General features: G+C 38.2%; 3 protein-coding genes, 1 long non-coding RNA gene and 1 pseudogene across 5 annotated transcripts; 1 reads left to right on the top strand and 4 right to left on the bottom strand.

Annotated features, from left to right (window-relative positions):
- Window positions 1-84: 84 nt before the first annotated feature.
- LOC147489771 (clathrin heavy chain 1-like) lies at window positions 85-3,367 on the bottom strand. The gene is given in 10 exon segments (XM_086570522.1): window positions 85-223; window positions 308-479; window positions 612-1,097; window positions 1,271-1,753; window positions 1,755-2,274; window positions 2,354-2,632; window positions 2,719-2,844; window positions 2,960-3,021; window positions 3,149-3,212; window positions 3,292-3,367. Coding segments are annotated over 6 exon segments (1,842 nt in total). The 5' UTR covers window positions 2,721-2,844; window positions 2,960-3,021; window positions 3,149-3,212; window positions 3,292-3,367; the 3' UTR covers window positions 85-223; window positions 308-407.
- Window positions 2,725-3,676, bottom strand: LOC147489770 (clathrin heavy chain 1-like). The gene is made up of 4 exons (XM_086574728.1): window positions 3,660-3,676; window positions 3,292-3,453; window positions 2,960-3,212; window positions 2,725-2,844 (listed from the first exon to the last, which is right to left on the bottom strand). The coding sequence occupies exons 1-4, from the start codon at window positions 3,674-3,676 to the stop codon at window positions 2,725-2,727; spliced, it is 552 nt and encodes a 183-aa protein (XP_086430854.1).
- Window positions 3,369-6,416, bottom strand: LOC147489769 (clathrin heavy chain 1-like). 2 transcript variants are annotated; one of them, XM_086570525.1, is made up of 8 exons: window positions 5,931-6,416; window positions 5,702-5,818; window positions 5,507-5,566; window positions 5,004-5,090; window positions 4,492-4,626; window positions 3,660-3,721; window positions 3,485-3,589; window positions 3,369-3,404 (listed from the first exon to the last, which is right to left on the bottom strand). In XM_086570525.1, exons 4-6 carry the CDS (start codon window positions 5,067-5,069, stop codon window positions 3,683-3,685), a joined length of 240 nt encoding a protein of 79 aa, XP_086426651.1. In that variant the 5' UTR covers window positions 5,070-5,090; window positions 5,507-5,566; window positions 5,702-5,818; window positions 5,931-6,416; the 3' UTR covers window positions 3,369-3,404; window positions 3,485-3,589; window positions 3,660-3,682. The 2 variants fall into 2 exon arrangements, with proteins under 2 accessions (XP_086426651.1, XP_086426650.1); XM_086570524.1 differs by having other exon boundaries at window positions 3,485-3,579; window positions 5,507-5,818; window positions 5,931-6,414.
- A 4,131-nt stretch (window positions 6,417-10,547) lies between these two features.
- On the top strand, window positions 10,548-10,982 carry LOC147489768 (tubulin beta-1 chain pseudogene; annotated as a pseudogene).
- Window positions 10,983-17,422: 6,440 nt separating this feature from the next.
- Window positions 17,423-21,995, bottom strand: LOC147489767 (uncharacterized). Its single transcript, XR_015200984.1, has 4 exons — window positions 21,774-21,995; window positions 21,613-21,678; window positions 18,222-21,434; window positions 17,423-18,114 (listed from the first exon to the last, which is right to left on the bottom strand). It is a non-coding gene; the product is annotated as an uncharacterized LOC147489767 (long non-coding RNA).
- Window positions 21,996-22,230: the final 235 nt, after the last annotated feature.

Here is a 22,230-nt window from a genome sequence, read left to right as displayed (position 1 = left end):
TAGAGTTGAAGAAATTAAGGATAACAGAGTTTACTACCTGCTCAATGAAATAAGCAAGTAATTCTTCAGAGAGTTCGCGCTCGCCCGACTGTGAACATGTCTCCATCGCATCTTTGTATTGGTTGTCTTTCGTTGATAAGGCAATGGATTGCTTCCATCTGCCTGCTTTCTTGTAAATATAAGCAGCTACCCGCCTCATTTCTAGGAGTTCATGTTTCTCAACCTGCAAAGATGAGCACCATAGGTTCTTTCAAAGTCATTCATTTAAAAAAATGGTGAAATAAATTAGATTACAACTTTTCTTTACCTTTTGTGCAAGTCCTATCTGATCGAAGTTATCATGCAAATCAAGTGATTCTCGCAACCTATCATAGTCCTCCTCCTCAACATAAATCTCATTCATAGCCTCATTCACAGCAGCAACATTGTTGCCCTGCACTGCTAAGCATGTATGGCTTCACAAGACACAGGTGACCAGCCTGAAACAATCAATACATATACATAAAAATAGGATAAACTCATATAAATTCTTTGAACCTTTATTGCAATCTCTGTGTTTGTGTGTGTGTGTGAGAGAGAGAGAGAGACCATCAACCAGCACATGTGATTACCTTGCGCATTATGTTCACAACACGTGTATGGTCCGCACGAAGGGAAAGAACATGAAGAATATCATTGATAAGATCAGGATGTTCCTGCAAATAGAAGTGCACAGCTTTATAGTAAAGCTCCACATTTGCAACTTTAACTGCAATGTCTTTGAACTGCATGTGGTCCCACGCTTCTGGAGAGTGGTTCATTATGGTAGTTGCTGCATTGTCAAACTCGTCATATTGGATGTACAGGTATGTGAGTTCTTTCCAGTGCTGTTGTTCATCACAAGCCCGTATAAGCTTGGGAATGTTAAGACGAGTTGAGAACAGTTTAATGTGCTCCATAAGTTTCTGTGGACAGTATCTAGCATATAAGACCCCCAACCCAGTAAAGATGCCCATATGTGCACACTCTAACCCTAGACCGCTCTCCACAAGAGATATAAGCTCATTGAAGCGGCCTCTGTTTTGATAATAATCACTAACCTCCTCCAAATCATCCACCTGAAATAGAGAACAGATAATACAACATAAAATCACCTTGCAACAAGAATATACCAAATTGAGGAAGAGATTCTCAGAAAGAAGAAATTGTGATTAAATGGAGTGCTGAACCTACTAGTAAGACATAATACCACATGATGACTAAAAGTAAAAAATGCAAGATCATGTGTCACCTGGACAATGATATTGCGCCCACAAATTTGTGCCAAGCGGAACTCCTCGGCATCAACACAGGCAAAGCATACTTCCTTCCATGTGTTTGAGCTGTTGGCTTTCCTAGCTGCATCAACTGCACTATGGAATTGTTTCAGCATCACAAGTGTGCAGGTCATCTTGGCCCAGTTAGAAATAAAACCATATATGATCTTTGCAGCCTCATAAAGGGCTTCATCAAACAGCCGGTCACCAATATTTTGGAGGTTAGCAACATTAGGCATGAGAATGAATTCTTCAATGTCACCCAGCCTATCAATCTTTGCATATGAATAGATAAGCTCGCTATCCACCTTTGGTTCCTTGGACTTCTGCCTAACCATTAGTAGATACCTCACCAAGTCATTATACACATTTGCATCCTCAGAAGCCCAGATAACACCTACGAATTGGGTGGTATCATCAGCACGGATAAACGACTCAATCGCATCGCTTACTAGCCCCCTCCCTGAGTTGGACTTTGGCTACCTCACTCCAAACAGCATCTTCCTCGACACGAAATGCAAACTCGACAGCTTGATCAGTGCTTCGGATGCTATCTAAGAGGACTTTCACAGCCTGGATATTCAAGTTGAACTTCTTGAAGATAGCAAACGCTTCTCCGTACAATTTTGCTTCAACAGCCACCTCTCCAACCACAGGACCAGCAAAGTTGTCTAGTCTATTAATGTAATCCATGACTCTAGATGATTCTGCCTTGATAGCAGTCAGAATTAGAAGATTCTGTAAATTAAAGTTCCGACTGAAAGCAGGGGTTTGAAGTACTATCTTTTCCAGAAGTTCAATAAGCTCATGTGGAAGATCTGCAGTCATGAATGCCTTAACAGCTGTGTAAACTTGTTCTGGGTTCTTGCTTTCTGGCAAGGCAGTAGATACAACTTGATCAATCAGCTGCCTTCTATACAAATTATCAGCATTAAGAACCTTCTCCCATAGAACAGAATCCGACCTTTCCACAACATATCTGAAATGAAAATAATTCTTTAAAAATGACAAAATAGGATGAACTTAGTTAAAATAGCATGATATAAAAGAACATGGACCTGGCCTGTAGTTTGAACAAGGAGTTCTTGTTTGTGACATTAATAAGTTCATCATCACATTGCCCTCTACGATAAGCAACAACTGCCAAAGTGGGGTCCCTCTTCTCACAGTATATACCCACCACACGTGAATCATAGTAGGGATTGGTAGTGAGAAACTGCTCTGGATTATTATCACTGTTTATGATGATTTTACCAAGAGCATCGTGAACATGTACATCTTGACTTCCCTCACTCACAAGATGCTCCAAGAACTGTGTTAGTAAAAGGAGGCGATTCCTGTAAACCAACAAAAGAGCATGATGTGTGGATTTTTTTTTAAATATGAGCAAGGGAGAAGAGATGAACAGATCACCTTTTCTCACATTTCTCTACAAGGGGCTCCACTGGAAGAAGAGAACGGACTGAAAGATTAGGCCTTTAATGAAATCCTCAGGACACTCATCATCAAGGAGCTGTCCGATAACTAATGGAGCATTTCCTGGATTGACCTGTAAGCAAACAGCAGAGAATCCAATTAACTTTGCTGTAATTTTCTAACGTGGATGTTGCTGCTACAGTTTCTTATTTTCATATTATAGCATAAACTTAGCTTCAAGTTCTTACCTTCTGAACATATCCTTCAATGTATTGAAGCATGTTGTTAGAGTAGAGGTAATGAGTGAGATCTGGGACAAAAGCAAAACGATCACAGACATTAATCAGAGGCCGCGCATCTGAGAGCTTGGCTTCCATTAAAAAGTTATTAGTTTTCTCAGGGTCGTAGAAATTCGACTCTCTTGTCACCCGTTCGACCTCTTTAATTTGTCCAGTTTTTGCAGCAGCCTTGATGTACTTGAAATGGACATCATGGTCCTCACTGTCAAGGAATTATTACATAGGTTAAGATCAAGAAATAATTTTTAGATTTAAAAACTGCCAATTGGAAAAGAAAATACCTGGAGCTCAGATATGAACCCAAGAAAAAGTATAAACCTTCATAAGACTTGAATCGTTCAAAAAGTCTTATGCATGCGTCAACACCCAACTGCTCACGGTATTCTTTGGCAGTCTGTACCGAGAATTGTTGGTGAGCCTCATTTAAAACCCAGGAATTGTCGCTACAAAAACCGAAAAATTAATGATACAGACCTGCACAATTATCTGAAGATTCCCTCTCAAATTAACCAGCAATAGGTCCTTCATGCATTCCAGTGCCCATTCTCTGGAGAGGCTTCCAAAGAATTCTACAAGTGACTGAAAAATAACACATCTAGATAATATCTTACACATATTCAAACCAAAATGAGAGCATTAAGTAACAGACCTGTGGCTCAATGGCATGTGTGTTCATGATGACACGTTTATATCCGGCAAGTCGCTATAATGCTGCAAGAACAAAAAGCTCAATTGAAGGAATATACCCAGCTATTATTTTTCATTTATAAAACTTATCCTAGATTACGCCTGCACCCTTCAATCCCTTTCCCCGCAGAGGTGGGAATTTAGACCTGAATTTCTTGAAAGTATGGAAGTTCAACGGAAACTTCGGTTTCTGGGCTGCTCAGCACGACGGATACATATGACTGGGAGACTTGGTGTTCCACAAAGCACCAAATAACTATGAATGGCTACTTCATATTCTCAAAAATACCAGTGTCAGACGCACAGACACATGGACACATTGTGCATAAAATTTCAAACTAGGGTTTCTTCTATGCCCTAACAGACCAAGAAACAAAAGTATTAACATAGCTATAAATCCATGATATGCTCACTTTCATAGTTATTTCTTTGTAAAGAGGCGCTCTGTAAGATCTTGAGCTTAAGAATAGTAATAGTTTTCTTTTTAATTAACTGTGCTGCGTGTCCTATTTCATATAGGTTGCAGTGTCAGACACTTAGTATCCGTGGTGGACACCGACATGCGTTTCCGTGTCAATGTGACTTAGTGGAATAAGTGTTGAAGTTTTGATCTGAACTTTAGGGTTTTTAGCTTTTCAGAATTTGAAAAGTTTAGAAATTATTGACTACAGGTGGGAATTGATCCCACAACGGACTAACCACCAAGGTTTGACCGTTGCGCTACTGGACACACATATCCCCAGATCTATGTTAAAAATATCCATATTGCTTACAAAGATTTCCAGAAATCAAACCTGAAGGGAACGAATAAACAAACCAGCTTTTTCACAGAGTTGTGCAATATGAGGACGGTTGTAGTGACTGAACATACGATTAGCCAAAACAGCATCAGCAACATTAGGAAACGTCACTAGGTTTATCTCCAAGACCTGAATAGTACCCAAAAGTCACGGTCAGGAACAGAAAAGTGAATCCTGAAACGTCTGCAACTAGATATCCATCAACAACTAAATATCTTTGTTTGCAGGAAAGCATGCTCTGGTAAGTTTGGCTTCAAAACATCTAACAGAAAGGCAGTTGCTTCACTAATCATGTTCCTCTGGTGTAAAAACACAGAAAAACATCTATAGTGTCATATGGTGTAATAACTTTACTGGTTAGACAAGCAGGAGTGAACAAATCCAGAGACATGAACCAAATGTCCAACTTCTAATCCTTTTTAACTTTGAAAGAAATGCATAAACATGGATGGACCCTGTTACATTTAACAATATATAACTAACATAAGAGTGAAAACTGGATGAACCTGAAGAAAGAGATCAGTTATTGTGCTGTAGTCAACTGGACACCCTCCCTCCATTTGAGATATCATCAAAGCAAAATTTACAGCTCCCTGTCATCCACAATTAGTTCAATGTTATCTTCTAAATCTTCTGACCAAAAGAAAACGAGACGTGCACTTTTCAGGTGGATTATACTCCAATGAAAAGGACCACTCAGCAAAAACGGTAACAGTTTAACTAAATAAAATTTTTAAAGACTCGTCAAGCATCCTCGATCAAACATTTTTTGGGAAAAAAACATTAATCATCCAGGTGTAATAAGTATGTGAGAAAAAAAAAAACAATGTGCAAAAGAAAAATGCAAGGACCATCACAAGGACCTCTGGGCAACATGCAAAGAGGCATTGCCACAACACAGACGATAATGAAATGTATATTAATTACCTTAATATGGTACAAATTCTAGCAGAGACTGTAGTCTACAAGTAGCTATCAAAACTATTGAGATCTAAGGCAAGCAAGTTACCTGCGGATCTGACCGTAGAATAGTTTGCAGAAGAAATAGGTACTCAGGTGTGTACCCAATCTGCTAGGGTAAGAGAGTGCATTTGAGTCAAAGAACTACAATGTCGTTGAAATATTAGAAGACACGCATAGTCCCCATCCTCTAAACGATTGCGAGAAATAAGGTGTCACAAAGAACAAACCACATGCCAACTACCTGCTTTGAGTATATGAGTATTTTGTCAAACTCTCTCCGTTCAGCAAAAGTTGAGACGACTTTCAGTGTAGCCCTAGCCTTGACGTACAGTTTCAGAGCAAGGTCATTGTCCACAGTCTACAGGGAAAAAACATCAGAAGATTACAAATGCTCAGAACTCAGAAGATTGTTTTTTTAAATTTAATTAACTAAGGGGTTGTTTGTTTTTTTTATTTTTAACCATTCATACCAAACCGACTTCAGCATTCCACGTTTCTTTTCTCACTCAACGCTGAAAAAAGAGTCGCTCAAGTTAGGTTTGCACCTCTACCATTCCATAACTTGATAACTCCAACTCATCTTCTCCCACTTTTGGTTGTTGGCGCTAATCTTCTCCCATTTTTAGTTGTTGGCGCTATAATAAATAGGTACGTAAAAGTCGTGTTTTATTATTTTTTTCTAGCAAATATCGATTTCTTTACTATATTTATCTTTGATCCATTCTTAATATGTGTTGTGTGTACCATTTATATATCTGTTTGTTTTTTTGTTTTTGTTGTTCTTTTGATTGGCAAAGATGTTTGAATGCCTTGGAAACAATTCTTTCATTGTAATATATATTGATTAATCAACATGTTTTGAATGATGCATATAACTAGTATTGATTAATATGTGTTATTTATATAAGACTATCTAGCTAGTTAAGCATAGATTATAAAGTAAAAAACTTTACATACTAAATGGGCAGATTCTTGTATAAGACGACCTTTTGGTTTTTGTTTATGGTTTAGAAGATGATCACATCCTGTTATTGCTTGAGATACTAGGATGGTGGTCTTAAAAATTCAGAGGCATTGTGTCTACAAGGCAATAGTAGGCACACGATGTTCTAGTCGAGAATATCCTTTTGTTATAGGTTAAGAACCTTTAGAAAGTAACCAGGAAAGAGAACTGTCAGATCACTTCCTTCATAGTGGCGACCCCTCCGGTGGAGCAATTGATTCCGCGGGTGTCTGACAAACGTTAAAGTGAGAGGTGTGTAGAGACCAGCGTTAGAGTGAATACCCTTAGCTGTCTGACAAACATAGCAGCTGCGAATAAAAGCGTTAGTCTCCTTACGCATAGTAGGCCAATAGAAACGTTCTCTGAGTGAAGACATGGTTTTAGCTATGCCAAACTGTCCACTCAATGCTCCCGAATGTACTTCTGAAATAATGGTTTGATTAAATATAAGAATACAGAAGTACAACTACTAAGCACTTTCTAAATATCCCATATTTGTATGTTCCACTACAAGCATTCACTTCTGCTTATGCGCTTTCATAATCTGTAAGTAGTAAATATAATTATATATGACATTTATCTGATGAAGTCAAAATCAAATTGCTAATGGTAAGGTGCATCATTTTTCCACAACTGCTCAATGTGTACATGTGCTATTCACACCACGAATTCCAAGCAATATCCTCTAATCGTTTTTCAAGTAGGATTAGATGTCTAGATAAGGAGTCCCATAGGCTGTAGAGTCTATACTTTTGTTCTTGATTTAAGGTCAAGGTAAATTGTTAATGACAATGTAAATGGTATGTTATACTTGATCAGAAGGTGGTTTAATGAATAAAAATGTAACAGTAATTGTGAATATAATCAAACTATAAGAAATATTGAGAAGTGCTCACACTAGTAATACTTATACCCATTGCCCCCTGGTGAGAAGCGCAATCAACATAAATAGAAGCAAAGTCTTGGTCAGCGGCATATAAGGCATGAAAGGAATCAAAATCAGGCACATGAGAACGCAGCATGACCAGGGCATGAACACTAAGGGCATCTGCAGCCTGATTGTCTTTACCAGGATTGTGCTTAAGATGATAAACATAAGCCTGTAGAATGTTAGAAAACCGAGCCTGTCTATCTGAAACCTTCTGTTGGGTACCCAAAAACCTCAGAGCATCATGGCCAGAATTAATAATAAATTCACGATGGATGAGATAGTGTCGCCAATGAATAAGAGCACGAATAAGAGCATACAGCATACAACTCAGCATCATAAATGGAAAAATTAAGTTGCAGCTGTTTCAGTTTCTCACTGAAGTACTCAATAGGATGACCACCCTGGCTGAGAGTAGCACCAATACCGATCTTACTAGCATCACAAGTAACCTCAAAAACCTTAGACCAATCTGGGAGATAAAAAACGGGTGCTGTAGTAAGTCGTTCTTACAATGAACATAACGGACCTCCTCCTTACCGTCTCAAGGTAAATAATTAGAATTCCACTCTTTTTCTTGTTCAAAACAGTGAATACTAGTAGTAGCTTCACTGTAAAGAGCCTTTGACCCTTTGACTGCCTTCATGAAAATATTCAATCTAGAAACATGGCACTTTGTCTTTAAGACTGCTCTTCTTCTTCATTAATGGAAACACCTGGGTACCAAACTCCTCCTTTTGACGCCGTTCTTGGAACATGTTGTCCAAGGGATCTAATCTAAAACAGCTTCATGCATTGTCAGTTCAATTTGTGGTTTTTTTAGCAGGGGTCCCAGAAGTAGATCCAACATATCTTCGGCAGGATCCCCCATTCTGCTAGAACTCTGGATGAAGTCTTCAGTTGCGGAGTTCTCCTGCAAGTAAATTGGATGAACAACCCATTGTGGAGAGTTCAACAATGTGAGATTAGAAATTTGTATCTGTTTAGAGTACAAAATTTCAATCAATGTCCGGCGAGTGTATTTCAATCTTGTCCCACCATGTTTGACCTTTGCCATCAATTGTTCCATTAGCACCTGAGAAACAGTGGCAGTCTCATTTAGTTTTGTTGCATTTTGAAGCAAAGTATTTTCCTATAGGAGTTATAGGCAAGTATTACCTAGATTCATAACCTATGGTGTATTTTGAAATGGTACCTGTTAGTATAACATCAGTGAGCTTGTTCCCATGGATGAAACTACTGTATCTTAAATCGTCACCTTTATATGCAAACACTCGAGTGTGCAGTGTATTTGAAACACGGATCATTCATGGTCAGAGATTGAGTCCAGCCAAGTTATGCATCATCTATTTCTGACCATTTCATGAATTAGTCTTTTTTATGTATTTTTTTATTTTATTAGTCAAATACTTTAAATTCATTTAAATGGCTAATGAATGACATTAAGCATGGGTCCTCGGAAGGAAAAATTAACTCCAAGAGTTAAGGAAGAGAAAAAAGCAACTCAGGAAGTGGTTGAGAAATCTGCTCCAAATCTTAGGTTAAAGACTGATGATACGTGGAAAAAATATTTCATCGAAATGTGTTTGGACGAGGTTAATAATAAAGGCTTTAGTGGAACTTCATTAAAATCAGAGTCATGGACTAAGATTAATGAAAAAATGAGCAAGAATTACAATGTCTAATATACACAAAGGCAACTCAAGAACCAATGGGATTACCTTCGAAAACAATATGCGGCATGGAGGTTACTATCAAAACGAACGGGACATGGAGTCGATTTTGTTGGAGGTGTCTTTGAATTCCCCGGATGAAGTTTGGGGCGACTTAATTGAGGTAGAAACCCATATTTTTTGTTCATACAAGTTATATAAGCGTATGCATATTATTTTATTTGTTTAATTTGATTTTTTTTTTTTTTTTTGCTATAAACGAAATATCCGTTGATCGGTCAATTCAGGCATGCTCCGTTGATGAATAGGGAGTTGTTAGAATCCTTGTTTGAGCCCACCCTAGCTTCTGGCGATGAAATGTTTAATCACAAACATCCAATTCCAATGACGAATCCCCCCAATGATGATGCTGCAAAGGTTAAGAATATTGAAAGTGATGGAGATGAGGATAACCAGATTCATGGAGCTGATTACTTCCCTAATGTCACAATTTGTGGGGACTATGATCCTTACACATCACAAGATGTACCCATGGATGACACACAATATAATCCTTCTCATGATATCCCATCTGATAATGAAGAATCTCCTACATATGTATAGAATACTCCAGCAGACGGACCACCTAACCAAAGACAGGTTCCGACTACGTCACGAGCAAAGAGTAATACAAGTAGCTCGCAGCAAAAACGTAAGAGAGATTCGATTGAGCTAGTAGATCCTCTTGTTAAGAGTATTGGGGAGCTTGTGGAGATGGTGAAGACTGAAACCATGGGAGACAAGAAGCTTGTGGATGAAGGTGATGCGCAGGTGCAAGAGTTATATGTTTTGGGTTTGCTGGATGATTCTCTTTATCTTAACTCCTTGGAAGCTCTTTCTCTTCATGCTTCTCATAACAAGAAACTTCTGAATCTTCAATAAAATAGGCTTAAAATCCAATTCCTGAAAAATATTACTTATAGGATGACATAATCTTTGCAAGTGAATATTACTTAAGACTACAAAGTAGAGAAATGATCAAAAAGTCAATGCAAATGATTATATTTGAGAACTACTAGACACAGAGATAAGTTAATAATTAGTTTGGGTTTAAATACAGAAATATGCAACGTACTTAGGTCCTATTAACACTTGTATCAATATAGAATTTTTTTTCCACAAACGTATCAATGTACTATGTCCGATTTCACAAAAATAGCAATATGTTAGCATCCGTCAGTTAATTGATGATGTGTCTATTTATTTTCATTTTTTTTTTTTGTATTTTCCATCCGGCAAAACACTAGGACATGATGTGGCGAAAATAATACACCTAATATAATGGGTGAGATTGATAACTCTTAAGGCCCAAAAAGAATAAGGGCCCAGCCCCCAAAAATGACAGAACCCGACCCAACAATCTAACCCAAATTCAACCATCGCCCTCGCCCTCATCTTCTTCCCCAACCATCGAACCAGCACAACCTAAATTCAAAAACCAAAAATGAGAGAAATACTCCACGTGCAAGGAGGACAATGTGGGAATCAAATAGGATCAAAATTCTGGGAAGTAATATGTGACGAACATGGAATAGATCCAACAGGAAGATATAAAGGAACATATTTAAATTTACAATTAGAAAGAATTAACGTTTGTTACAATGAAGCAAGTGGTGGTCGTTATGTACCAAGAGCAGTACTTATCCATCTTGAACCGGGTACTATGGATAGTATTAGATCCGGTCCTTGGTCAAATTTTTAGACCTCGATAATTTTGTTTTTTAGTCAATGCAGTGCAGGGAATAATTGGGCTAAGGGACATTATAATTTGAAGGTCTTGAAGTTAATTGATTCTGTTCTTGATGTTGTTAGAAAAGAAGCCAAGAATTTAGGGTTTGCTGGTTTGATGGTTGGGGAAGAAGATGAGGGCTTAGGGTGATCCTATACACCCGGTCGTTGCTTAGTGTAAGAATTTGGGTTAGATTGTTGGGCCGGGTTATAATCTTTTGTTTCATGGGTCGGGTTCTGTCATTTTTGGGGGCTGGGTCCTTATTCTTTTTGGGCTTTACGAGTTATCAATCTCACCCATTATATAAGGTGCATTATTTTCGCCACATCATATCCTAGTGTTATGTCGGGTGGAAAATGAAAAAAAAATGGAAAATAAATGGACACATCATCACTTAACTGATGGATGCTAACAGATTGCTATTTTTGTGAAATCGAGCATAGTATATTGATACGTTTGTGGAAAAAAATTCTATGTTAATACAAGTGTTAATAGGACCTAAGTACGTTGCATATTTATGTATTTAAACCATTAGTTTGCCATAGTTAAATTTGGTAAAATGATGGATGGATCAAAATTCAGAATGAAATTAAAAACAAAAAAAAGGTCAAAACATTGTGAATTATCAGGGAAACTTAAAATGTAAAACACAACAAAACAAAATGGGATAACAATTAATCATAACATGGTTAAGAACTTCGAAGAGCTCATATACAAGTGATTATAAACTTGGAGCTATTTGACATAAAAAGATAGGCCAATAATTATTAGTGGGCGTTTGAATTGGTAAAAGGCATTTATAGAGAAAAAATGAGTTTTTTTTCTTCTCGTGTAAAAACCCTTATATGTATGCCTGGACAAGGGCGCCCGCGTTCCTCTCTTAATAAACGATCGGTTGTTAGCGATGCCATCGTCGTCGAATATTACTGGCCAAGGGTGCGCGCGACCCTACCGTATTCGAAAGACGACTTGTTTTGGAAGCTTTCGGAACAAGATAAATATAAAGTTTTTTACTGTAAAAACTTAACCTAACCAAAAAAAAAGAAAGAGAGAAATTCTTAGTGAGTTGAGTGTTCATTTTTTGTGAGTGAATTGAGAGCTTTTGTAATCTGTTACTCTGAACATCTAATAAAGCTTGGAACTCGCAGTGTGGACGTAGGCAAATTGCCGAACCACAATATATTCTTGTCTTGTGGTGTCTTCTCTTTTACATTAATTGTTTTACTTTATATACTTGTTTAATTGACATTGAGAAGTGTTGGGATAGTACTTGGAGGGTGTTGAAGTCTTGTCTAGAGAGAATAATCAATCCTTGTGTAGGGTTAATCTATTTGTAGTGGATAACGTTGTTTCCGCATTGATTTATCCACAAAAATTGATATCAGAGCGAGGTATACGACCTAGGATTTTGAGTTTTAGTGAATAACCATAATGTTCAAAATTTGCGTAGATAAGGTGTTCAATAAAATTCTCAAGTGAAAAATATTTTTTGGATTATTGTGTGTAACTTGAAAAATGGCTCTCAAGATGTCAAATGCAAGGTTTAAAGTAGAGAAGTTTAATGGAAATAATAACTTTGGGATTTGGCAAGTCCAAGTAAAGGACATTCTCATCCAACAAGGTTTGCACAAGGCTTTAAAGGGGATTAAATCTAAGGCGGTGAGTATGAGTGAGGATGATTAGGAAGAGTTTGATCTACAGGCTTGTTCATCAATCCGGTTGTGTCTTGCAAATGAGATTATGTATAATGTGATGGGAGAAAATACCGCAGTCGGTATTTGGCTCAAGTTAGAATCTATGCATATGACCAAGATCATGGCGAACAAGATGTACCTTAAGAAACATCTTTATCGGTACATGATGATGGGTGGTTCAATGATGCAAGAGCACGTTAGTGAGTTCCGTCGACGCCTAGCAGATTATTTGAATGTTGGCATGAAGATGGATGATGAGGATCAAGCGGCATGTTTAATATTCTCTTTGCCAGAAAGCTATGAGCATCTAATGACTACCTTTATGAACAGAGAAGATGTTGATCTTGATGAAGTTCAAAGTGCTCTTCTTTCTTATGAGTTGATGAAGAAGACACGAGTTAAGAATAACATTAATGCAGTCGTAAGGCTAGTGGTAAGAGGAAGGTCATATGAAAAAGCCTCTAGAAACAATGAAAGGTCTAGGTCCAAGTCAAAGAAGTCGTTGAAACATGTGAAGTGCTACAATTGCGATGAAAATGGACATTATGCAAGTAATTGTCCTCACCCGAAAAAAGATAACAAGATATATGGTAAAAAGAAAGGTAAGGCTAAAGTTGAGGCAAGTTTTGTTTCCGGCTCTGAAGGGGACGATATGAATCTCTGTGTGTCCACACAAGACTATATGGCCGAAAGGTGGATTCTTGATTCCGGATGTTCCTACCATATGTGCTTGAATAGAAAGTGGTTTACTTCTTATGAGAGCATTGATAGTGGTTCCGTTTTGATGGGTAATGATGTTGTTTGTAAGACGGTAGGAATTGGAACTATACTGGTCAAGATGCATGATGGTATAGTGAGGACTTTAACCGATGTGAGGCATGTTCCTAAGCTAAAGAAAAACTTTATTTCTCATGGTACCTTGGATTCCAAAGGCCACAAGTTTGTGGGGGAAGGTAGAGTCCTAAAGATTGTTAGTGGCTCTTTTAGTTGTTATGAAGGGTCAAAGGCATGGAACCTTGTATACTTTGATGGGTAGTACGGGTGATAGGTGGTGTAGCGGGGTGCATGTAGTGATGATTCCGAAAGTGCTAAGTTGTGGCATATGCGACTAGGGCATATGAGTGAAAAGGGCTTGTCTGAGTTGTGCAAGCGAGGGTTCTTGAAGGACTTGAAGAAGCCAAGTATGGGGTTCTGTGAGCATTATGTCTATGGAAAGCAGTGCAGAGTCAAGTTCAGTTCAAGCAAGCACATGACAACATGCATCCTTGATTATGTGCATACGGATGTTTGGGGACCCTCCAGAGTGGCTTCTAAATGAGGTAACTGCTATTATGTCTCATTCATTGATGATCATACTCGCTATGTGGGTGTATATGATGAAAACGAAAGATGAAGTGTTTGAGACATTTAAGAAGTGGAAGGCAAGGGTTGAGAATCGCACAAATAGAAAGGTGAAGACTCTATGATCTGACAATGGTACTGAGTATACCTATGAGCCTTTCAAAGAGTTTTGTGCACAATAGGAAATTGCCAAACACTGGACATGTAGGGGCACATCTCAGCAGAATGGAATGGCAGAAAAGATGAATAAACCTTGCTTGAAAGAGCTAGATGTTTATTGTCTAATGTCAGTCTAGGCAAAGAGTATTGGGCAGATGCAGTGTCCATGGCGTGTTACCTCTACAATAGGTCACCAGTTCTAGCTATAGATTGCAAGACACACACCTTATGAGGTGTGGTCAGATAACCCAACTGATTATAGTATTTTGCGAGTGTTTGGATCGATTGCTTACTACCATGTGACATGTGAGGGAAAACAAGCTAAATCCTAGAGCTAAGAATGTCATATTCTTAGGCTTCGCAAATGGGGTAAAAGGATACAGATTGTGATGTCTAGAAGACCACAAGTTCCTGGTCAACATAGATGTTACTTTTGATGAGACTTTGGTGTTATCTTTCAGTAAGCCGGAAAGAGCTGGGCAGAATGGTGAGTCTATAGAAGTTCAAGCTACTGAGCTTGAGTTGTCTGATGTAGCAGATGACTAGTTGGTTCATGATGAGGTACCAGATCATGGAACCACACAACAACAAGAAAAAGAGCATGAACATTCACAACTTGTAGTGGCTGACCCTAGGCCGAAGAGACAAGTTAAAGAAGTGCACAAGTATGGGCACGAAAAGCCGGTGAAACACTATGGTTAGGTGGATTTAGTAGCATATGCACTGAATATTGAAGATGATGAGCTAGATAGCTTCAAGGAAGTTGTTAGAGATGTTCATTACATAGATTGGTTGGTTGCTATGCAAGAAGAGATGAAATCTCTTGATAAAAATCACACATGGGACCTAGTTTTATTGCCAAAGGGTAAAAGGACTATCGGCAATAAATGGGTTTTCAGAAAGAAAGAGGTCCTTCCTGAGTCTGATAATACTAGATACAAGGCAAGAGTGGTAGCAAAGGGTTTCTCATAGAAGGAAGGAGTCGACTACAATGGAGTATTTTCCCCGGTGGTCAAACATACTTCCATTCGTGTGTTATTGAGTTTAGTTGCTCACTTCGACTTGGAGTTAGAGCAACTTTATGTGAAAACTGTTTTCTTACATGGGGACTTGGAAGAAGAGATCTATATGAGACAACCTGAGGGTTTTGTTGTTGCTAAGAAAGAAGATTATGTGTGCAAGTTGAATCGGTCACTGTATGGTTTAAAGCAATCTTCAAGGCAATGGTACAAGCGCTTTAATACATTCATGATGCAACATGAGTACACTTGAAGTAAGTATGACTGTTGTGTTTACTTTCGTAGGCTTCGTGGTAATGACTTCATCTATCTCCTACTTTATGTGGATGACATGATTATTGCTTCCAAAAGTATGGTGGAGATAGACAAGTTGAAATCTCAACTTAGCTCTAAGTTTAAGATGAAAGACTTAGGTGGAGCCAAGAAGATATTGGGCATGGAGATTGACAGATAGGAAGAAGTTTAATTGGATAGTTGTGTCTCAAAAGAAATACCTTCAAAAAGTAATTTCTCGTTTTGGTATGGAGAATGCAAAGTCAGTTTCTACTCCTTTGGCTGGGCATTTTAGGCTTTCAGCTAAGTTCTCTCCTAGTTCGGTGGAGGAACAAAAGCATATGGCTCATGTTCCTTATGCAAGTGCAGTTGACAGTTTGATGTACGTTATGGTGTGCACACGCACAGACATTTCACAGGAAGTTAGTGTTGTAAGCAGGTACATGGCAAATCCTGGGAAGCAGCATTGGGAAGTAGTGAAATGGGTATTGAGGTACTTGAAGGGTATCTCGGATGTGGGATTAGTTTATAGTGGAGGCACTTGCTATGTCAGTAGGTATGTGGATTCAGATTATGCAGTGATCTAGATAGACGATTTATCGATCGACTACCGGTTATGTGTTTATGATGCATGGTGCACCGTTAGTTGGAGGTCTATGCTACGTGCTATAATTGCTCTATCTACTACCGGGGCAGTATATATGCGCTGGCGGTGAGGCAAAGAAAGAGGCACTATGGCTTCGGAGGTCTTCCGGATGATATGAGTATTGAAAGCGTAATGTGTTGTTTTGTATTGTAATAGTCGAGTGCTATTCATTTGGCGAAAAACCGGAGTTCATCATGCTCGGACCAAGCATATTGATGTCCGTTATCACTTTATACGGGATGTCGTTAAGGATGGTGATGTAGCACTTGAGAAAGTGGACACCCATGACAATCCCCGGCGATATGTTGACAAAGGTTGTCACCGAGTTAAGTTCCAACACCGCTTGGACTTGCTCCAAATCCTACATGTTTGAAAGAGCCTTTTGTGGGCATAGCCCTTTAGGGGCGCTTAACCGCGAAGTTCCGGACTAGTACTTCTTGCTGGATGTGTTCGCCTCGGTTTTATGTGTTAAAACCTCACCGAGGTGGAGAATGTAGAGAAAAAATGAGTTTTTTTTCTTTCTATCGCGTAAGGCGCGCTTGCGCTTATGTATGCCTGGACAAGGGCGCGCCCGTGCTCCTCTCTTGGTAAACGATCAGGTTGTTAGGCGCGCACACGCTCGACTTTTGCCTGACCAAGGGCGCGCCCGCATTTCAGCACGACTTCAACTGTGGATTCACTTTCCCTGCTCCCCCAAGTTCACAGTGAATTTGGAATGATCATAGAGGGGTAGCTCCTTGGCACATATTCCTCAATTTTATGTCCATAAATATTGAGATTTCATTTACGGAACACAATAAACTAGGTTATTGCAACTTAAATGGTGAGCCTTGCCATTGCAAAGGAAGCACGGGATGAAGGTGTATTGTTTTGTTGTTGTTTCTCATTGCAGATAAGCGGGAGGCAATTGGAGCAGGAGCGGTGATCTGCAATGGCAAGAAGAACAGAGCGAAATTGAAGGTTGTTAATTCAGTTGCCTGTATGTGGAAAGGCTTGCAGGTTAATTAGCTTTTTGTCTTGTGAATTGTGAAGATATGGTCTGATGTGAAAATCAGCTTACTTACATGTATAAATCCGCAAAAGATGTTTGTGTATTGATGATTAACAAATATATTCTTTTTGAAATGCTGAAGATTTAGGAATTACCAAATTCATTGGTTTTGAACTTTTTGGTAAGATAACAGTCATACTTCTGGTTGATTTTTTCTTGTCAATGTAATCTTATCTTACCAATGTTGGGGATGATTTGCATCTGCAACACTTTCCTGAACATTTAGATCATAGTCATCGTTTTGGTATATCATATTTTCAAATTGTACAGGAACGATATGTAATATACGTCATACATTTAGGAAATGGACAAACCTGAATAATCACCTAGAGTTTAAGAATTCAGATAGCTAATTGGATACCTATATTCATCACCACGTAGAGGAACTTACGAGATTCAATGTCTTTCCACAATTTCATTACTTTCTTATAACTTAAGGTTGAAGATTACAAGCATCGGCATCTTAAACACCAGCAGCTTCACTACTACTTAAATGTAAGATACAATAGTGACAGTAAAAAGCATACAGAGGTACTTGTAGTCTGTAAACCACTGTACAATCATCTTCTCCCCGGGAGATCTATCTTCTAATTATGCAGTCGGATAAGAGGCTTCCATAGCAATACCACACATTCCCTCTGCTGCATCAATATCACGTTGCATTCTTATCCTTGTCACCCCATTCAGTACCCCAAGAGTTCTTCACCAACCAGTATTTTATACCATTATTGCTGTTTGTCCCATAGCCAACTACAGTAACACCATGGTCCAGTCTTATGCCACACTCTCCTTTTAATACGCCGCCTTTGTAAAACTGGAAAGCGGATCCACTTGCATCAATAGCTACTGAAATCGGTTGGTTAGCCAGTGTCTTCAACAAAGCTTTCTCATTGTTGTGTGGCACGTCTTCATGACCATTGATCTTTGCTGCATGGGACGTACGCTTCCTTCTTCTTATCACAAGTTCCACCTGTGGTTGTGTTGTACGGGTACGTACCTTCTGTTGCCAAGCCGTGATTTTGTTGGATGAATTCGAAGGCGTAGTCCATTAAACCTCCCCCACAACCGTGATCCATAAGCGTACCTCGCAATCAACTAACTGAAAATAAACCAAGTTTTAAGAATAATCTCTCCTCATCAGTACAACTCAAAGTGCAACCACGAGCAAATTATAGTTAGTTACAACTCTAGAAGATTTTCACTTACCACATGGGCCTTGGTCTTTGATGGGTGTAACAGCTCCTTTTTTTCTCCAATTCATGCTAGTAGGCCGGAATGGCTGTAACATTTTCGTACCAGAACAATGTTGCTGATCTTGGTTGGAGTGGTTTTTTGTATCCGTTTCGAGATGCTATAAATTCTTCATTTGTTTGGACTACGAATTTATTTACGCTTAGCACACAGGATTGACCATCTAAATTGTTAAAATTATCAATGAACTCGACGTTGGCCTTGAATACTTGGAAACGCCTCTCTTTCTCCAGAGTGTCCTTGTATACTCGCCCGCAGCTGATCATCCGATCCACTGCTCATGCCTATCTTCCATGGATAATTTATGGAGTTCACGTGACATAATTTGAGGTGCAACGATAACCAAAATAAACAAGGCGAGACACATGCATTTCCATGGGGGCGAACTGGCGAAGAAGCCATGCTTAGTAAGCAGTATCAATTTGTGGAAGTGGAGTTACAGTATCAGGGATGAAGGATTGAATGACAGAGTTTGCACATTCTGGAGTGCTGTGGGAGCAGCAACTGATTTGAAGTTTGGAATAGACAAGTCTGTCATAAAATGTATTGTGCATATCATACATATACACACAACACAAAATAGGAAGCTAAAGTGATTCTATTGCATTCGGCCGAGCGTATACGTGAACAAAGAAGCACACAAAGCAAATCTAAACATCAAAGACCAGATTTAGTTACCAAATTAAAAGATTTTAATTGACAGGCTGTTTTTGGTAACACTGAAAGAAGACGGTGTCAATCCTCACGTTAACACATCACAATCCCAATGAAATCTAACCAGATTGGGTGCGCCCACATAAATTTCCATGTGCTGAATCCGGACTCATTTACTAATAAAAGGAAATGTATACTAACTTTACCAAGGTGAAAAATATAAGAGCGCCGGGAGCAGGTAGGTTATGATAGACCGATCCTATGCTAAGTTTTGCAAAACCCTGCCTTGTTGTTTTCAGACATTTTACATTTTTTTTGGGTATCACATATGTGTGACATATCACACAATATTAACTTGCTAAATTCTAAGTTCACACAATTTATAATACTAATTTATAGTTCTATCACTACATATAGTATATATGCTTTCCTTCCATCTAATTTGCATTGTGAACCGCTTGCAATCTCTTTAAGACATCATAGATTACTGAAATAGGCATTCATCTTCTATTTTATCTATTGTTAATTCTAGAGTATTCATAGATCAGTCTCCTTAGTTGAATAACAAAATTGAGTAAAATTTACATATTAGAAGGAACTTTTTTTTGGTTAATGAAATGTTGGAGGAAACTAAAGTACAATGAAATTTAAATTCAACAATTTATAGATCAAGTTAGAGAAAAAGAATAAAACTCAAATAAAGGATCATACATTTTTTTATGTTGTAAATATAAATTTTAGAAAACAAAGCATTTTTTTTTCTTTCGAAAGTTTAATATTCTTAGTAATATGATGCAATGAAGTTTTGGAAAAGTTGAAGATTTCATAGTCCCTGGAACGATTGAATGCCAATATATCTATTTGGTTGAGTTTGATATATGAGCGTCATTACAAACTTTATATTATCGGATTCCATAATTTTCTATTTCCTGTATTGATTGATTTGGATAAAAAACTACTAACAAAAAGGATGTCTTGCAAACCGATAAATTTGTATAACCCAGATTATTTGAGATTGTGATTGTGACAGCCATAATAGTATGATACACATTTCTCGTCTTTTGTTTAAGAAGGGTTGTATGTAGTATGTACTATCTACAACTAATTACGTGAAAAATAGAGAGGGAGTAAAAGAGAGGGAATAGCAGTGAAAATAAAAACAAAATTACAAAAAATAACCTTTATTCTACTATTTTAGAGACATCCAGAGAGCCAGCGAACTTTCTTTCTCTTCCCTCTTTTTTCTCTATAAAAAAAAAATCTCCATTAACTTGAACAAACAAAAACCAGGGAAACTCAAGAAAATGTAACTATCAGAGACCAGATTGTGAAAGCCTGCGCTACAGGATTTGTAGAGAAAAAAAGGTGTTTTTTTCTTTCTCTCGTGTAAGGCGTGCCCGCGCTTGTGTATGCCTGGACAAAGGCGCGCCCGTACTCCTCTCTTGGCAAACGAACAATACTTTAGGCATGCACGAGCTCGACTTTTGCCTGGCCAAGGGCGCGCCCGCGCTTCACCGTGTTCACAGCAGCCTTCGACCGTTTCGGTCCAGTATAAAGAGAAAAGTTTTTTTTCTAAAAACTTAACCTTTCTTTGTGAGATAGTTGGAATCTAACCAAAAAATAGAAAGAGAGATTGTAAGAGAGAAATTTTTAGTGAGTGTTAATTCTTTGTGAGTGAATTGAGAGTTCTTGTAATCTGTTATTCTGGATATCTAATAAAGTTTGGAACTCGCAGTGTGGACGTAAGTAAATTGCCGAACCACGATATATCCTTGTGGTGTGTTCTCTTTTACATTAATTGTTTTACTTTATATACTTGTTTAATTTACATTGAGAAGTGTTGGGATGGTATTTGGAAGGTGTTGAAGTCCCTAGATAGAAAGATCAATCTTTATGTAGGATTAATCTAGTTGTTTCCGCATTGATTTATCAACAAAAAAAGTCACCAAGCTCCTCACTGCATTCAAGTTTATCCTCAGCCAACCAATTCTCCAAAAGAATCTTTTTATTTAGATTCAGAACTCGACGCGATAATTCCAATGACTCATACACATTGAGTTTTCCTTTCGTCAATAGAGTTCCAAAGTACAGCAATAGGGGTGGAGTTTGTTCAGCTTGCACGGGAACACTCAGCAAAACACATACACCATAAGCCAATCAGAACTTGTAGTTTGTCCGCACTTCTAGAAAACTATGGAAATATATACTGGACAAGGATGATAAGAAATTGCTACTTCCTTCTTAGCTAAAGCACTTTACTGAAGACTATAGAAAAACAATAACAGTAATCTTAACAGAAATAAAAACTATTTAGAAGGTCAAGAATTTGACCTCAAACCAAAACCACATTATAGCAAACATATAGTTTAGAAGGAAGGAGAAAACCATGAAGAAGACCTGAAATTTTGCAACAGTATCAGGAGTGCGAAGGATTCCCTTCGGAGATTCTGCAGCAAGCTCCGCAGCTTCCTTATATTTAGCCTGCGAGAACAATTCCTGGAACCTTTGGACAACCTGGAAAATAGAACAAAAATTAAAACATATAAGTAAACTCTCAGGGAATGAGAGGCTACAAATGCTTGACCAGGAGGGCATTACTATTTACTACAACTATAAAAACAAGAATAATGGCCTTGAAACGATAACAATAAACAATAAACAGTTCAACAAATATATTCAAGCAAGATTTTACCAGATTTTCTGACCCAGGGAGGTTTCCTCTTCTAGCTAGATGCACAGCAAGCTCTAGATTGTTTAACTGTAACATTGATAAAGTCACACATTACAGCAACGTTTATTGTTTAAGCTTCAGTAATTGTTCACAAAGGATAAAACAACATTAGATAAACATACTTGACCGCTGATGAAAGGCACAATTGTTGCTTCATTTACAGTGGCAACTAACACCTGACCTTGCTTATTAACCGCGTAAAAACCTCCACTTGATGTAGCTTCTGTCGTCAAAAATATAGGATCTGGACTTATTTGGTTTTTGTAAACAGCGCGCGGTTGCAGTCTCCAGGTCAAACACAAACAAAAGTCCGAGCTTTGTGATCACATATATCAAACTGTACTTATGGGATATCTGTGAAAGAAAAAAATAATAAACAAGAAATTAATCATATCACGCATAAATACAATTATGGTAGAGATTTGTGCATAATTATGGTAAAGATGCTACCTGCATTGCCACAGGGAAGTCATCAGAAAAATCTGGAGGGAAGAAAAGATCTGCTCGCTTCTTTGTAAAAGCTGGCTTGCCTGCTATCCAAATTCACAAGATGAGTACTGGAAAATAGACGGGGCAAGA

Source organism: Coptis chinensis, chromosome 7, assembly GCF_015680905.1.
Source record: "Coptis chinensis isolate HL-2020 chromosome 7, ASM1568090v1, whole genome shotgun sequence".
NCBI classification, from domain to species: domain Eukaryota; kingdom Viridiplantae; phylum Streptophyta; class Magnoliopsida; order Ranunculales; family Ranunculaceae; genus Coptis; species Coptis chinensis.
Note: the sequence above shows the minus strand (reverse complement) of the source record. Positions and strands in the feature narration are given on the sequence as shown.

Bases quoted from the DNA above. Each gene is read 5' to 3' on its own strand.
- LOC147489770 (XM_086574728.1), bottom strand. The intron at 3,213-3,291 runs GTATTTTCTTTT...ATTCCTTGACAG, and splicing joins GGTTCATATCTGAGCTCCAG to TGAGGACCATGATGTCCATT. The intron at 2,845-2,959 runs GTAAGAACTTGA...GTTTGCTTACAG, and splicing joins TTGAAGGATATGTTCAGAAG to GTCAATCCAGGAAATGCTCC.
- LOC147489769 (XM_086570525.1), bottom strand. From the start codon at position 5,069: ATGATATCTCAAATGGAGGGAGGGTGTCCAGTTGACTACAGCACAATA. The intron at 4,627-5,003 runs GTTCATCCAGTT...GGTACTATTCAG, and splicing joins TAACTGATCTCTTTCTTCAG to GTCTTGGAGATAAACCTAGT. The intron at 3,722-4,491 runs GTTTGATTTCTG...TTGTTCTTGCAG, and splicing joins TGTTTATTCGTTCCCTTCAG to CATTATAGCGACTTGCCGGA.